Raw genomic sequence first — 15,353 nt, 5'->3', positions numbered from 1 at the left:
AGGAAAGCTAACTGATCTGCTCAACAAGTGCACTGCGGAAGAGGTCTAGATTGACGGGATTAATAAAGTCGCTTCTGGAAGCTGTGGAGGCCATGGACGCCACCCTCTGCTTGAGCAGCCGGCGAACGGATTTCAAATCGCAACTTGTCTGAATAAAGCCTTTCTTGCGCCTCTTTGACGCTCTTGCAACCAGCATCTTGAAGACCGTGACGAACACCTTGCATGAGATAGGGGACGTATCGACGAAGTGTGCCCTTATCCTGAACAGCTCCACTCACACCTTGCGCGACCTTAACGGCAGTCGTCGTGTCATCCCAAACATAGCGCTTCTCACTACCCTTATTCATAGCTTCTAAGCTTCCCATTCCCCGATAGCGTTTCAAGCGAACACCGTCTTGGTAGAAATATTCACCAGGCGATTCGTCGGTTCCTGCCAACATACTTCCCATCATAACACAACCAGCTCCCAAACATAAGGCCTTAGTGATGTGCCCCGTTGATTTGACACCACCATCCGCAATAATCGGAATGCCATGTTTACGTGCGAATTTGGCAACATGATATACTGCACTTGCCTGCGCTCTGCCGACAGCGCACACTTCTTGGGTGGTGCAAATGCTGCCAATACCCATACCTACACGAAGTCCGTCGGCGCCAGCTTGAATTAAATGATAGGCTTGCGATGGAGTGACGCAGTTGCCCCCAATGACGTCCACTCGAGGGTACTAGTTCTTTTAAATGACGAATAATGTCGAGCTGATAGATAGAGTCGCCTTGACTGGAATCGACCACAATCACGTCCACACCGGCTTCAACCAAAAGTCTGGCGCGATCACGGTCCTCTGGGCGTGTACCAATCGATGCTCCAACTAGTAGCTGTTTGTTAACCGACTCTTTGGACGCCAAGGGGTTGTCTCGCTGCTTTTGCAAGTCCGTGCGGGCAATCAAGGCGACTAATTCATCCTGCTCGTTGACAACGGGAAGTTTGCCTTTTTTGGAAATCTTCAGTACATCATTGGCTTCCTGTAAGGAAATACCGTCCTGCGCGACCACCAAGGCATCTCGCGGAGTCATGAAAACAGAAATTTTGGCCGTCGGATCTTCAATGAAGGAAGTGTCACGATTTGAAATAATCCCCAAAAGTTTACCTCCCATCTTCCCGCCTTCCGTGATTGGGAAAGAAGAAAAGCCGCGTTTGGCCTTGGTCTTAAAAACATCTTCTGCAGTATTATCCGGGGACAAACAGATCGGATCCGTAATGAATCCATTTTTAAACTTTTTTACTGTGCGCACTTGATCCGCTTGCTCTTCTGGACTCATATTCGAGTGGATGATTCCTATGCCTCCTTGCAAAGCCATTTGAATGGCCATCGTATGTTCCGTGACCGTATCCATTGGACTGGAAACAAACGGGGCTTGCAACTTAATGTTGCGCGTCAACTGAGAAGAAATGTCGATATCGTTGAGACCGAACCCAATGTGACCGGGCATCATGATAAGATCATCGTAAGTGAAAGCCACACATCCTGGATTTCTGACGAAGATCTGAGAAGGTGTAAAGCTAAAGAATGAAAGAATGTACGAGAGTCAGCGCATGATTTGAACCGTATCGATTCGAGGAGCACGACCCACAAGATGATGCACGTGATGCCTTTGCAACCTACCCTTCCGCTCCCGAATTGAGAGTCTCTTCGTCAATATCGAGAAGCTTGGATCCGTTACTCATCTTCAAAAGCGATACCACTCCTGCTAATTGTCTTATACGGTCCCCCGATTACTGCCACAATCGCTCAAGAGCAATGATGCTGGCAACGCGATGGAAGACAGGAATTGTAACGGCGCGGAACAAAATGGTCGCTCATCGATGGTCCGTACAAAAACTGTTTTTGGTTGGCGGATGGGCGTTGCAATGTACATATCCGTGCTACAGACAGACGCTTCCCAACGCAAGGCAGATTTCCTAATTTGGTCTCGACCACATTTTCACAGTCAATCATAACTTTAGATTGGTTGATGTCCGAGCGCGCATGCCCAACGGTTGTCATGACAAGACGCAACGGCTGAAAGACGTTGTCATCTTACTGGCGGAGGATACCCGATTACTGTCTTCGAAAGTCTCACCGAGAAGTACCATATGCCGAATGGCAATCGGCGAGCGCCAACGAGTCGAGTATGAAGCTAACAAAAAACACGGCAAAAGCATCATCGGCGGGAAAGTGACGAGACTTTTCGGACCAAGGCACACAACGTACTCGCATCAGTGAACGAGCACTTCGCTTTATACCATTGCATCCTACAAGAGCTACGATAGCACTGTTTTAAAGAGTTGCTTCCAATTAATATGCTTGTGGGAGCTCTGGATGTCGTTAAATCATACTTGCCGGACTGGCCGGAATGGTAAATATAACTGTTGCTTCACTGAAAGGTGCCTGTGTCGCCGGTGTCTTTAATAGCCTGTAATTTTCTTGCAATAGGGCGTTGGATATTCTTTTACTGATGACTGGCTTACTGATTGCTACCGGCATCATATCGACGCTCTACGTTCCCGACGAAGAGAAAGAAGACAAGGAATATGTGCAAAAACACCCGGCAGATGCTGCACAGGTCTCGAACCGGAAGCCTGCAGCTCACTGGTGTAGATTTACCGTTGTCGAGCTAAAGCAAGAGCTGCGCGAGCGTGGACTTCGTGTCAGCGGTCTCAAGCATGAGCTTGTCGATCGCCTAGCCGAATTTGAAGCAATGTCCCCGGCGCGACAAAAAGGACAGGTCGAAGAGACAAAACTGCATCATCACGAGCTGCTGACCGAGTTTCACGGCTTTCGCACCATGTACGTGACGGTGTATGCTGTCATAATGCTGGCAGATTGGATGCAGGGAACGCACATGTACACGCTATACATGTCTTATGGAGTCAACGTTTCTGCTCTATTTTTGACTGGGTTTTTGAGCGGAGGTATTTTTGCGCCCTTTCTTGGTTCTTTCGTAGACAAGTTTGGTCGCAAACGATCTTGTATTGTCTACTGTGTTTTGGAAATCCTTATAAATGTCATGGAGGGTTTCGACAATTTTACAATTCTTCTGGTGGGGCGTGTTATGGGGGGTGTCAGCACGAACCTCTTGTTCTCGGCCTTTGAAAGTTGGATGACAACGGAGCACAGAAAGCGGGGATACCCCGACGAGTGGCTTTCGCGAACCTACTCTCAGTGCTCAATTGTTAATGGGAGCACTGCTGTTATGGCTGGCATTGTCGCTCAGGTATTGGAGGATTTTCTCGGACAAATTGGACCCTTCCACGGTGCTGTGGGCCTAACCACTTTGGCTCTTTTGCTAATTCTGGGTTGGGAGGAAAATTATGGCGAGGAACAAAGAGGAGATCACGAAAAATCGAGTTTGACACACCAATTTATTGAGGGTTGGAAAACAACGATTTCTAATTCGAATGTCTGGCGCATTGGCTTGACACAGGCGCTCTCCGAGGGAGCCATGTATACCTTCGTTTTCATGTGGGTTCCGACTCTTTTGTCGTTAGATCCACCTGGCGGTGTACCGACAGGGTGTGTCTTTTCGGCTCTAATGATGTCGATAACAATTGGCGGCCTTTTATTTCCTCTGCTGCAGGCCGGAATCAACGCGTTTGTCCCCAAAGACAGTTCGTCGGAATTGTGCGCATCCTTCGTGTACCTTCTTGCTAGTGCTAGTATGGCAATTCCGGTTCTGTGCCTGTCCGCCATTGAAACACCCGGAGGCCTAAATTGCCAGCAAATGGTCATTGGTAGCTTTCTGATCGTCGAGTTTTGCGTTGGGCTGTTCATGCCTGTGGCTGGAACTCTTCGATCGAAGTATGTTCCAGATGCCCTGCAAGGTGCCATTCTCAATATTTTCCGTCTTCCTTTGAACGCTGTTGTTGTTTCGGGCACTTACGCCACAAATGTTTTAGAAGCAAGTATTGTCTTCAAGCTGGTCAGCGCCTGCTTCTTTGCGGCTGCTATTATACAGGCTACGATGATCACATCAATACCAAAGCCCCTGAGCAAATCAAAGACAGAATAGATTTCATTAGCTTTTAAAAACCAGAGTAGATTCGCACGGTTACACTTTTAAATTGTTACTATTTTTGCGCCACTGGAAAGACCACCACCTTTGCTCTTTCGCGCTCGCTTCGCGTAAGCGACCGAGTTCTTCGTCTGCTTTTTGTTGCGCCTTTTGAAGAGTGGAGTTTTCGTGTTCCATGGCTATCTGTCTCAAGCGGAGCTCGGCCAGCTCGGCTTGCCTCTTTCCTGTCACGCCATTCACAAGATCAAGCTGTTTCGTGAGAAGCTTTGACTTTTCTTCTTCCAACTTGATTTCCAGCTTATATTGAAAGTCAACCTTCATCTTCTTCGTAATGCGCTCCAGATCTTCCAACTGTTGTTTGTCGTATGATCTTTTGAACCTGTCTGTTTGATTCTCAAATTCTCGATCAATTTCGAAAAGCTTATCCTCGAGCTCGCTGATTCTTGTATTCATTTGATGCTCCATAAGATCGAGAGAATCACGGGCGATTTTTAATTCCTGCTCTAATGCTCGAATGCGTGGGAGCTGAGAAGCTGTCCCAACGAATGCTGAAGCGACAGCGATACCTACGTTTATTGCTTCTTCCACCCCGATGCCTATACCAGCAGCACCATCCATTCCGATTCCAGCACTTACGGGGTCAAGCAAATATAATTGGGTTCTCTTGAAATCAATGTACGGCGTTCGGAAAACAAAGGCGTTTGACGGAAGAATGAGAGGCAGTGCCAATAGCATGCCAAGGAAGGGAGCCATTACAGGCAAGACAAAATTGCCAACTTGGGCTGAGTATACTGCTGTTGAAAACTATAGCAGTATTCGATTCAGCGATTGTGCCTTCTCCCGACAGGTCGTTTTATGTCCCTGATGCCTTCAAGACCGACGTTGTCTGTCTTACATCTTCGCGAAAGAGTCAGGTTTTTCATTCCACGAAACTGTCAGCCGATTTGGATGGCTCCGCAACAGGACAAGATTGACTGTAAGTAGATGCTTTCTTTTATTTACAGACAAGATTGACTGTAAGTAGATGCTTTCTTTTATTTACAGACATGTTGGCAGAGAATTATATATAAGTGTAAATAAAAGAAAGCATCTACTTACAGTCAATCTTGTCCTGTTGTGGAAAGCCACACTGACCGTCTTCTTGTTATCACATCTCATGTGTGAAATAAAACCCTTAATAGTTAACTGGAACATCTACTGTGCACTAAGTTTGCCATCCGTAGTCTCGGCACGAACCGAAACTTTCGTAGATCGACGGAAAAGGAGCCTAAATGGACAAAAGAACCAAGCAAGTCCGAGAGAAAGTCGAATGACTAACCACAGGAGCCGTAGCAGTCTGTTGCGCAAGAGAAGCACCACAAGGAAGCCAGTATATTTCAAAAATACTTCGACAGTGCGATGTGGTTCTGAACACGCGTGAGCGATGTTAATTCTGACTTTGTCTGGAGCAGTCTCGACAGCAGCTTTCAGTTTAGGGCAAGTTTGGCGAAATTGGTAGACTATTTCAGCAAACGCTCCACTAACATGCTTCGTCACTTCTTCACGCCCATGGACAATTCCTACCGAAGTTTCGTTCAAGAGAGGGACAATGTGCTTTGCATACTGCGGTCGAATAGCAACAAGTACGGAATTCACATGACCACTCAGGTGTCGCTGGTAGAAGACCGTCGTCATTTTAACATAGGGCTTGGTGCACATATGCACAAAGTCTCTCTGCTTCAATACATAGGCTTTGCTGTACATGTAGTGAGATAACACCGTTTCTCTCACAATTGCAGCTTTTTCGGAAGCCTGAACCTTCAATTTTGTTGCGAAATCCAAAGCATCGGATCCAATGTGTGTTGTATTGAGATACGACCTTTGGTTGAAACTTCTCTTCCAAAATTCAGCGTCCTGTGCAAGATTGATTGAGGAAGAGTTGGCAATGAACCTCAAACCGTCTATTTTCAACGTGAGCATCCTTACCTTTACAGCCTCGTTGTGTGCTCTTTCGGCAGTTGCAAGCGTATTGATTCTTTCATTAAGTACTTGCTTTTGACTCTCAAAGTCTTGCTGCAATGAATCGGTGACTCTTTTTGTGTCGATTTCGGTCTTTCTTCGTAATTCATCCAGCGCTTTCTTAGCGCTAGATTCAGCACTTTTTACGCTCTCCTCATGTTCTTTTCTTAAAGACTGGAAAGCCTTTTGCCATTTAGCCTCTATTTCACCCGTTTTTGAGTCAAAACGATTCGCCAGCGATAGCTTTTCTTCATTCACTTGAGCGACTTTCGCCTCCATGCCCCGCTTGAAGTCGGCCATTTCTCGCTCTTTGCTTTCGATGAGCGTAAAGTGATCAGAGTCAAGCTTTTGCTTCATCTCACTCACGAACGAATCCCGTTCATCTTTCACTGCTGCTATTTGGGATTGAAGTTTCGTCGTGATTTGATCAACCTGTTTTGCTACTTCTTCGTCAAGACTTTTCCGAAAGTAAGCAGATTTTTCCTCGTCGGTTTCTGTCAGTTTTGCTTCATACTTCAACTCAAGCTTGCTGTACATTTGTTGTAATACACGCTGTTCTCCGGCTAGCACAGCGAGATCTTGTTCCAATGATTTGGCCCTTTTCCGCTCGTCTGATAACAGGTCATTTTCGTTCTGAAGCTTTTCGTCGATTCCTTGATGCGCAGAAACCTGGCACTGTTCATCGGCAGCTTCTATCTTTCTCTTTAAAACAAGCTCAAGTTCTTCAATTTTACCTTTCCACTTTTCGTTTATTTTCGTCATCTCTTCCTCAACTTCAGCCTTGTGGCGCTTGGTTAGCTCGTTATGGGTTCGTTCGGCCGCCTTGAGCTCTTCGTCTCGTTTCCCCAGAGACTCCTTAAGCATTTCAACTTCCCGGTTTGTTTTCACCTGCATTTCTGATATTCGTTTTGATAGGGCTTCCTGAGCGGCAGAAACTCGCTGTGCCGACTCGGACGACCGGGACATTTGTTCCAATCGCAAATTGGCGTCTTTTCTCAACTCGATCACGTCCGCTTTCAACTGCTCAACTTTTTCACGTTCGGTCGCTAATTCATTGACGGCTATATCTCGTGCTTTCTCGGACGCTCGAAGTTCTTCTGTAATAATATCGAGCTTCTCAGGTCCAATGCAAGACACTTCCGGTTGATTACTACGCGCTGCACCTGGAGTGTTTCTTCGTTCCTCTGCATTCATTTTGAACAATTTCGCAAAGCGATTCTGCCCCTCGACGGCATCGTTGCTCGTAAACCACAGAGCCAACGCCAGCATCAACAACCCCTTCATATTTCCCTTGTCCTTAAAAAAAACGCTCTTGGAAGAATATTGAACACGATGCCTTTAAAGCCTCCAGCTATCGTTTGTCCAACGCCCACAACTTTGACGCCGGTGTTGTGTAACCGCTTCGCACACGTGAGCTAATGGATTGTGAGTTTCTACGTTTTCCACCTTTTCGCACCGTCTGGCCTTCTCTCGTTCAGATTCCCACCTTGACTTTGTGAAACAAGGTTTGCAACTAACTGTAAAACTAATTATCTGTAAAGTTTCCCTCCAACGGCTCAAGAAAGACTGCGATCTGAAATACCTTTGTCTAGAGAGCAATACTTTCAAGCCAAAGCGCAGCAAGCCTTGGTTGGTTCAAACGAGAGTGCCTATAGTAAATTCCATGGTAAACACTTTATTCGTTTAGACCTGGATGCTGGAACGCACGACACTGGTCACAGTGTCATTGCTCCTCAATAGCCACATCAGGCCAGTCGCGCCAGCGAGGTGCAACGCCACGGACATCTTTGACGTCCTTGATCCCCTTGAGAAAGGCTGAAATCTGGTCGAGTTCTCTATCTCTCGGATCGTCAATGAATGAAGAACAATCAATAGCGTTTTCCGGGTGGAAGACGTATGAATTGGGAGAATTGTCAATGATGATTGCTTGGGACAAATCACGATCCAGTAAAGACAAGTCCTTGACATAGCTTCCTTCGTAGTAAACACAAGATTCACGAAATAAACGCATACGAATCGTTTGATGGGGATCCAATAGATCTAATAACGGATCGGCGTACTTGTTGAGGCTGGCAGTGTAGATGACAATCTCGTAGTGCTTTGCCATCTCGATCAGGAACTCGTCAACGCCAGGTCTTTTCGCAACGTATACAAAATGTACAACATCTTCGATCTGTAATGAAACAAGAGCGATTAGAGAACGGTCCCAGCCGTTGACCTTTCAGCGCTAACTAGACAAAATTACCTGTACAGGAATCACAAAATCAGCACCAGGAACTGCCCGGAAACTAGAATGCACCAGAGTCTCATCCAAATCCAAAACAAGGCACTTTTTCCCGCGATCGTCCGGATGAAGAGTCGGTAGTAATCCTGATTGCTCTTCTTTTAAAGCTGGCACATCGGGAACGGAAGATGATTTCGACGCCTGCGTAGGGCTGTCGTCAGGGTCTAAACAGCAGCACATAATTCGCAGAGTGTCGAAAAACGCTTCCGTGCAACCTTCCATCTCGTCATCATTCGCTGACAATTTTCCATTCCTGTCGACGTGCAAATGAGGTTTGGGAGCCGATGGATGCTCTTTGCGGGCACTCTGAATTGCGTTTTCGGATCGCGGCGTTACCGCGTTTCCATACCGATCCGTTTGGGTAATAAAATCGGGTGTCGCCATCATTGTCGCGGCCATTGGTGTTTTTTTCTGCCCCGGAGAGCGAATGTCGCTCGTGTTGCGAATATCCGTTGTAATCACCGACCCCGCTACCGAATCCGGTGTCGAGCGACTCGTGCGTGGAGTGGAAGGAAGATGGCTCCCATCTTCTTGCGTATCAACCCGAAGAACTTTGCTATTCTTAGAAATTCGCGGTTTTCTCGATTGTTCAGTTTCCATCGGATATTTAGCGGAGATCCTGTGCTTGCTTTCTGGAGCGACACGATCACGGCGTTTCGCAGATTGCAATGCTTGGCCTTTGTAACTGTTCTTCGAGGGAATCGATCTGCGGCGCGAATCAGCCTTGTCGTGAACTGAATTGACCGAAAATAAACCAAACGAGTGTCAGCAAGAAAAATCAGGTAGCGTAACGAGTCCCATGAACCAACAACAGTAGACACAGTGGACTACAACGATAGAAGACGACGAACTATCGAGGGGAGCGTCCCGGACGCAATATTCTTCATCTGCGACCGCTGCCGGGTTCGATCCAAGTTAGTTCTCTTGCGGTGTACCGGGTGTACCGCCAACACCAGCCTCTCTATGTCACAGCGTGGGCTGAGCACAATTTCCCATCCTACGACGGGATTACATAGAACTCTTTCAGTAGAAAAAAATCGAAATCCCTCCCAACGGCAGCCAATTTTCAGTACCGCATAAACAGAGGTACGAAGCAGAACTCAATCAACGGCAGGTGTCTGGGAGTGACGTCATCGGGACAATTGCCACCAACCCCGAAATGCGATTCGGCAAAAGAAAATCCCGGTGAATCGAGAAGAATGCATGAATCGATGACCATGGAGAATACGGTTTTACTGTTGGCATCACCACTGCCCGACTGTGAGCTGAAGCCAACCTGGCTGTGAGAAACTCTTCTTCCAGACTCATTATCTTTTGAAATAATAGCGCGATGGAACTCTCATTGTAGCGTTCTCCGCAGTCGTGCGGAAACGAGAGACGACACGAAGATATACAACGATTTCATCGATCTCTTTTCGCTTACCTCCTGACATCATCACTGCACGAATCTATGTCGGTGCAGTCTTGGTGGCTGTATATGGCTCTTACGGAATCAAGTGGATAGGAAGATTGCGTTGAAAGGAAAAGGGTCGTTACACAAGACAAAGAAGACTGTGATCCCGAAGTGTATCGGGTAGATGGGCCTCTTTTTACGTTAGCAGTACTCCCGCCTCGGATGCAAATGTACAGGTCACTAATATTACGTTAAACTGGCTCGTCTGAATCCGATGCCCAACGGTACCCGTGAGGGAAGCTATTCGTTCGCGCATCCTTTGCTTCGGTTGAGCTCCAAAATTAGCGACGTCCAACGCTTTCCGAATCATAAATAGGGTGTACTGTCTTTTTAAACTATCAGTTTGCCATTTCCTAGCATTGTGGATATGTTGATTAGATTCCGAGACTCGAACGGTCAAAAAAGTTCATGAATTCAGGATCAGATCGAATTCAAGATTCATTAACCAAAATTCAGTTGGCCTTGATTCCGCGTGGAGTCAATAGCGGGAATCTATAATTCGATAGCTATTCACTGTTAATGCAACGTACAACTCTAGAATATGTAGGATTTTTACGCATCAAAATAGTGTGCTATATTATAGAGCTTGAGACTAGCAGGATATGGACAAGGAAACCAGCAAGCTGTCTCAAAATATCATAGTTTTTTGGAAATGCAATTCTTCAGCATAAAAGTTGCTTTGAAGAAAACCAGATAGGAGTCAATCAAACTCACTTGAATGAGCTATGTGTAAGCTAGCGACAACCCCATCGTGACCCGGCTTACAGCTCAATCAATAAGCAGCCGAGCTCGTTCTCTCGTCAACCAATTTCCTTCTGTGACGAATATGTGACAGACCAAGCTTAGGATGATTTGTACTGGAAGATCAACTTTGAAGCATCCTTACAGCTCTATTGCCTCAGTGGCGATCAAATCATCACGTCTAAGAAGCAGCCTCGGTGTCAAGGAGACGGCTTCGTGACCAGATGCCCAAGCGGCCCAGAGCTCTATGCGTTCCGACACCGACCCATCGATGACCAGGCCAACAGATTCGTCGTGAGCTGATGCGTGCGATCGCACTCCATCGCACATGGCTGGATCGTGGAAAGTTCCACCGTTGGTCGATTCTATCACGTACTGAACATCTCGTCTGATGAGTTCCTCTGGAACTCGAAGGCGCGCTCTGATGGATGTTTTGGCTTCCGCCGGAAAACTGAAGCTGTCGGTCCAGGTTTCGCCGTCCGCGCTGACTTCGATGTGTACAAGGTGTGGAGCATCCTCGGGTAGAAGAACTTGGTAGTTCATAATAATTTCGCTGTCGTCAAGATCGATGTAGCATCGAAGCCAGGAAGCAAAAGAGCTGGCTCGTACCAGCACTAGCAGAAATAGTGTTATTCTACCCTGCACTTTTATCATTTCGAATTTTACTGTGGCAGCGCTGATATAATGACCGTTTTTCGCCGACCCGTCATTGTGGATGAATTGGGATGACTGGATGGATGATTGACTGTGAGATTGGCTCACAAGACAAAAAAAACATAACTGTAAGTTGCCCACTGATCCTAAAATACGGTGCTAATTGTCTGCACGTTGTAGGCGTTCGAGGGAGTGTTTGGATGGTGCTCGGCGTTATGACCTTTCTATCCTAAACCTTATCCAGATGACCCGAAAGCAACAGCAAAGCATTGTTCGTTTATATCCTACGTGGAAGCAACATTTGGATAGCGTAGCAGGAAATTGACGATCACTGTAAAGTGTATCGTTGCTTGCTCTCTTTTGTAGAGTCAGAAAGCACTAAGCTACAACTGCCTGCATTGAGATCAGTGAAATAATCTGACGTAATAAACATCCATATCAGTCCACTGCAGTCATGGAGGGCTCCTGGGATGTCACTGCCTCGGAGGAAATGTCGGGAACTCGTCTTTCCTTCCATTGCTGGCCTTCGTCGAGGTTGGAAGCGACGCGCAGTGTCGCTCCTTTCGGGGCGCTCTATACGCCTCTCAAGAAGCTACCACCCCAGTGTGCTCCACAGACGACTCTACCATACGATCCGATTCGCTGTTCCTGTCACGCTGTGTTGAATCCTTACTGCCAGGTCGATTTTCGTTCCAAACTATGGGTTTGTCCATTTTGCTTGCAACGTAATCATTTCCCTCCGCATTATGCCGATAACATCTCCGAAACAAATCTTCCCGCGGAACTCATTCCACAGTACGCGACCTGCGAGTACGAACTACAGACGGTCCCGGATCAAGGACCCCCTTGTTTTCTTTTCGTCATCGATACTTGCGCACAGAAGGAGGAAATCTCGGAGCTCAGTGATTCGCTTCAACAGGCGTTGAACTTGTTACCAACAGATGCTTTGGTCGGTCTTATTACCTTCGGAACAAACGTCTCAGTCTATGACTTGAGCAGCGACTCCATCGCCAAATCTTACATTTTCCGAGGCAATCGAGAGTACTCTCCTGGTCGTGTGGGGGAATTGCTCGGCTGCAACCGCCACCCCGGTCAACAGTCGCAGCCGAACGGACAGACTTCCATGGGAGGGCCTGGGCAAGAAGTTTTGGAGCGTTTTCTCTTACCTGTCTCTGAGTGCTCTTTTGTCGTTGAGTCAATCCTGGACGATCTCCGTTGCGACCCTTGGCCGGTCCCTAACGATAAGCGTCCCGCCCGAGCGACTGGCTGTGCCCTTTCCGTAGCCACTTCGCTTTTGCACCTCGCTATTCCTCGGCGCGGTGCGCGAATCATGCTATTTACGTCTGGTCCGTGCACCTCCGGACCGGGAGCGATCGTGTCACGTATGAAAGGCGAAGACATGCGATCGCACGCGGATCTGGCCAAGAACGTGGAGCCTTTACACAAGCCGGCCTGCGAGTTCTATGTCAAGCTTGCCTACCCCCAGTTGCTCGGGCAGACTCCCGACAATAACAAGAAAAAGAATAAGGCTCCAATCCCAACGAATGCACCACATCATGCCGTAGACGTATTTGCGTGCAGTTTGGATCAAGTCGGCTTGCTTGAAATGTCGGAACTTGTCGAAGCGACGGGGGGTCTGACTGTCTTGGGAGATTCGTTTGGACAGTCGGTATTCAAAGAATCGCTTCGGCGTGTATTCAACCGTTTTCCGGAAGAAGTTCCACAGGACGGAGGGCAGTTGCAGATGGCTTTTAACGCCTCGCTCGAAGTTTTGACAAGCAGTGAGTTCAAGGTTTCTGGTGCAATAGGTCCCGTCACTAGTTTACATAAGGCAGCTCCGAACGTATCCGAAATCGAAGTCGGAAAGGGAGGAACGAATGCGTGGGGTCTCGGTGGCGTAGATCCAAACACCACGGTCGCAATCTATTTTGACGTTTCAAATCCCGGAACTACACCCTTACCGGAAGGGAAGCGTCGTTTCATCCAGTTTTTGACGAAATATCAACACGCAAATGGGCGAACTCGACTTCGTGCAACTACGCTCTGTGGTCCTTGGTATAATGTTCCGAAAACACCCCAAGATGATCCTCGTGCTGAGCGGCAAGCTACGATGCACAGCCCTGTTAAAGGCAGTTTCGATCAAGAAGCAGCTGCTGTGCTGACGGCACGCATGGCAGTTCATCAAACTGAATCAGACGAGGTCGCCGATGTTTTGCGTTGGGTGGATCGTAGCTTGATCCGGCTTTGTGCCAAGTTTGCTGAGTACGAACCAGATGACCTCAACTCATTCCGACTCTCTCCAGAGTTCAGTCTCTATCCGCAGTTCATGTTTCATTTGCGTCGTTCTCAATTCTTGCAGCTGTTCAATTCGAGCCCCGATGAGGCAGCATACTATCGTTACATCCTATCGCGGGAGAACACAACGAACTCTCTGGTAATGTTACAACCTACTTTACTTTCGTACTCATTCAACGGCCCACCGGAGGCGGCCCTCCTCGATTCAGAGAGTGTGCGCGCCGACACGATTCTTTTGCTGGACACGTTCTTTCATGTCGTTGTGTTTCACGGTGAAACTATTGCCGCCTGGCGTGAACAAGGCTATCACGAACAAGACGAACACGCTGCTTTTCGGGCTTTGCTCGAAGCCCCACAGTCTGATGCTCAATTGATAATGGATGCCCGCTTCCCTGTCCCTCGGTACATTGTTTGTGATCAGCACAAGAGTGAAGCACGATTCCTGATGGCCAAGTTGAATCCTTCCGTAACACACAATTCAAACTTGGATGGGAGCGGTTCAGCGCAGGTCAACACCGACGACGTTTCTTTGCGTGTGTTTATGGAACATTTGATGAAACTGGCCGTCCAGACGTAATACAGCCTTAAGTAGCCAGGTGGCCTCTAGAGCATTATCTCAAAGTGATGGGCTAGAAATTGTGGCAATGTCTTACAGTTAATTCACAACTAGTCTTCGGTTCAGCAACCCTTTTTCATATTGTATCGGGTATCCTGATGTAGTTGCTTCTGCTAGCACGTCGAAAGACTAGGAATATCAGCGCCCCAACTGCGAAAAGAACAGAAGACCCAAGAACGTGGCCGGTCGGCACAGAAGATCCGACAAGAGAGGCAGGTATTTGCATCCCTAGATGCTGCGACGAAGACAAGTCGGCAGGCATCGCATCTATTTCTAACTGTTGCGACCATGAGATAGATGCATCCGGTTCCAAATGAAGAAGAATCTGGGGTTCCGGAGAAAGTGTTCCTCTTTCAATGTATAAGTTGTATGCATACATCGATAAACTGCTTTGTCCAACTTGGGAGAGTTTCGATGAAAGGGAGGTTTTACAAGCAAACAAGTTGAATGAGCCTTGGGTCTCTCCATCGTTGAAGAATTCTGTCTTGATTCGGACACCGGGCGGCAGTGCTTTTCTCATTTCAATATGGATCGATTCAGGGTTTGGTTGAACTGTTGCAAATTTCTCCAAAGGTGTGGACCACGACCATGTACCTGGCTCGTCGTAGAGACCGTCTTGGTTTCCGGAAATGTCAAGGTCTAGGGAGTATCCAGGTCCCACGGCCACATTGTCACAGGTGAAAAGGTTGTGTGCGTACCACGCTGTCGAGAACGAATCGGATCCGAGATTTGTCAATGTAGAAGTTGCGGTCAAGATTTTACCATCCAGTTCAATTTCTTTTTGCAACCGATAGCCGTGATTGTTCAAAGTAGCCTCATGTGTCAATGTGATTGCATTTGGCCCGTTTTGCGCCATATGCCAGATCGGTAGCTTCGCGAACTGGTACGGACTATTGAACTTGTAATCCTCAGTACTATCGCAAGTTGGACAGCTCCCCTTTATGAGCTCTCCAACCCCTATTTTGAGAAACGACTCTCCTAATTTTGCTTCGCGGTAGCCCAGCACTCCATTCGTTACGCCCTCTTCGCCCGACCATCCGCACCGATAGTTGCAAAAATCTCCGTCATCCCCTACTCCGAACTCAGACGCTAGTCCTACACCACTTTCGGGCCAGTTGGAGTTGTGCGGGATACGCCAGATACCAGTATCGAACAACACATGATATCGTTCCATCCTTTCACCGATTCCTCCTCGGTATACTATTTCTGTCACTTTCCGCTTGATAGATCCAATCATGGAGCTGTGGTCAAAGCGACTA

At 47.6% G+C, this 15,353-nt stretch overlaps 8 protein-coding genes across 8 annotated transcripts; 2 read left to right on the top strand and 6 right to left on the bottom strand.

Moving 5' to 3' along the window:
• Positions 1 to 59: 59 nt before the first annotated feature.
• Positions 60 to 1,494, bottom strand: PHATRDRAFT_31718 (predicted protein; the record flags this gene model as incomplete). The annotated part of the gene is made up of 2 exons (XM_002176614.1): positions 60 to 715; positions 744 to 1,494. The coding sequence occupies 2 exons, from the start codon at positions 1,492 to 1,494 to the stop codon at positions 60 to 62; spliced, it is 1,407 nt and encodes a 468-aa protein (XP_002176650.1).
• A 750-nt stretch (positions 1,495 to 2,244) lies between these two features.
• On the top strand, positions 2,245 to 4,050 carry PHATRDRAFT_42677 (predicted protein; the record flags this gene model as incomplete). Its single annotated transcript, XM_002177120.1, has 3 exons — positions 2,245 to 2,397; positions 2,475 to 3,930; positions 3,997 to 4,050. Exons 1-3 carry the CDS (start codon positions 2,342 to 2,344, stop codon positions 4,048 to 4,050), a joined length of 1,566 nt encoding a protein of 521 aa, XP_002177156.1. The 5' UTR covers positions 2,245 to 2,341.
• Positions 4,051 to 4,108: 58 nt separating this feature from the next.
• PHATRDRAFT_42676 (predicted protein) lies at positions 4,109 to 4,872 on the bottom strand (the record flags this gene model as incomplete). The annotated part of the gene is made up of 2 exons (XM_002176613.1): positions 4,173 to 4,872; positions 4,109 to 4,122 (listed from the first exon to the last, which is right to left on the bottom strand). Exons 1-2 carry the CDS (start codon positions 4,804 to 4,806, stop codon positions 4,109 to 4,111), a joined length of 648 nt encoding a protein of 215 aa, XP_002176649.1. The 5' UTR covers positions 4,807 to 4,872.
• A 375-nt stretch (positions 4,873 to 5,247) lies between these two features.
• Positions 5,248 to 7,431, bottom strand: PHATRDRAFT_42675 (predicted protein; the record flags this gene model as incomplete). The annotated part of the gene is made up of 2 exons (XM_002176612.1): positions 6,019 to 7,431; positions 5,248 to 5,946 (listed from the first exon to the last, which is right to left on the bottom strand). Exons 1-2 carry the CDS (start codon positions 7,333 to 7,335, stop codon positions 5,248 to 5,250), a joined length of 2,016 nt encoding a protein of 671 aa, XP_002176648.1. The 5' UTR covers positions 7,336 to 7,431.
• A 343-nt stretch (positions 7,432 to 7,774) lies between these two features.
• Positions 7,775 to 8,434, bottom strand: PHATRDRAFT_8658 (predicted protein; the record flags this gene model as incomplete). The annotated part of the gene is made up of 2 exons (XM_002176611.1): positions 7,775 to 8,224; positions 8,297 to 8,434. Coding segments are annotated over 2 exons (588 nt in total), but the record flags the coding sequence as incomplete, so codon positions are not given.
• Positions 8,435 to 10,670: 2,236 nt separating this feature from the next.
• Positions 10,671 to 11,183, bottom strand: PHATRDRAFT_31713 (predicted protein; the record flags this gene model as incomplete). Its single annotated transcript, XM_002176610.1, has 1 exon — positions 10,671 to 11,183. One exon carries the CDS (start codon positions 11,181 to 11,183, stop codon positions 10,671 to 10,673), a length of 513 nt encoding a protein of 170 aa, XP_002176646.1.
• A 316-nt stretch (positions 11,184 to 11,499) lies between these two features.
• Positions 11,500 to 14,165, top strand: Sec23 (predicted protein). Its single transcript, XM_002177119.1, has 3 exons — positions 11,500 to 12,648; positions 12,706 to 13,231; positions 13,313 to 14,165. The coding sequence occupies exons 1-3, from the start codon at positions 11,638 to 11,640 to the stop codon at positions 14,053 to 14,055; spliced, it is 2,280 nt and encodes a 759-aa protein (XP_002177155.1). The 5' UTR covers positions 11,500 to 11,637; the 3' UTR covers positions 14,056 to 14,165.
• A 42-nt stretch (positions 14,166 to 14,207) lies between these two features.
• On the bottom strand, positions 14,208 to 15,331 carry PHATRDRAFT_42672 (predicted protein; the record flags this gene model as incomplete). Its single annotated transcript, XM_002176609.1, has 2 exons — positions 14,208 to 14,244; positions 14,472 to 15,331. The coding sequence occupies 2 exons, from the start codon at positions 15,329 to 15,331 to the stop codon at positions 14,208 to 14,210; spliced, it is 897 nt and encodes a 298-aa protein (XP_002176645.1).
• Positions 15,332 to 15,353: the final 22 nt, after the last annotated feature.

The sequence above is a fragment of the Phaeodactylum tricornutum genome, chromosome 1, assembly GCF_000150955.2.
Source record: "Phaeodactylum tricornutum CCAP 1055/1 chromosome 1, whole genome shotgun sequence".
In the NCBI taxonomy this organism is placed as follows: domain Eukaryota; phylum Bacillariophyta; class Bacillariophyceae; order Surirellales; family Neidiaceae; genus Phaeodactylum; species Phaeodactylum tricornutum.
This window is presented reverse-complemented; position numbering and strand designations above follow the sequence as displayed.

What these genes read in the sequence shown, in the direction of transcription:
- Sec23 (XM_002177119.1), top strand. Translation starts at nt 11,638, where the DNA reads ATGGAGGGCTCCTGGGATGTCACTGCCTCGGAGGAAATGTCGGGAACT. An exon ending in AGCCGGCCTGCGAGTTCTAT is followed by an intron (nt 12,649 to 12,705) that starts GTCAAGCTTGCC and finishes AACAAGAAAAAG; the next exon opens with AATAAGGCTCCAATCCCAAC. An exon ending in TCGTGCAACTACGCTCTGTG is followed by an intron (nt 13,232 to 13,312) that starts GTCCTTGGTATA and finishes GCCCTGTTAAAG; the next exon opens with GCAGTTTCGATCAAGAAGCA.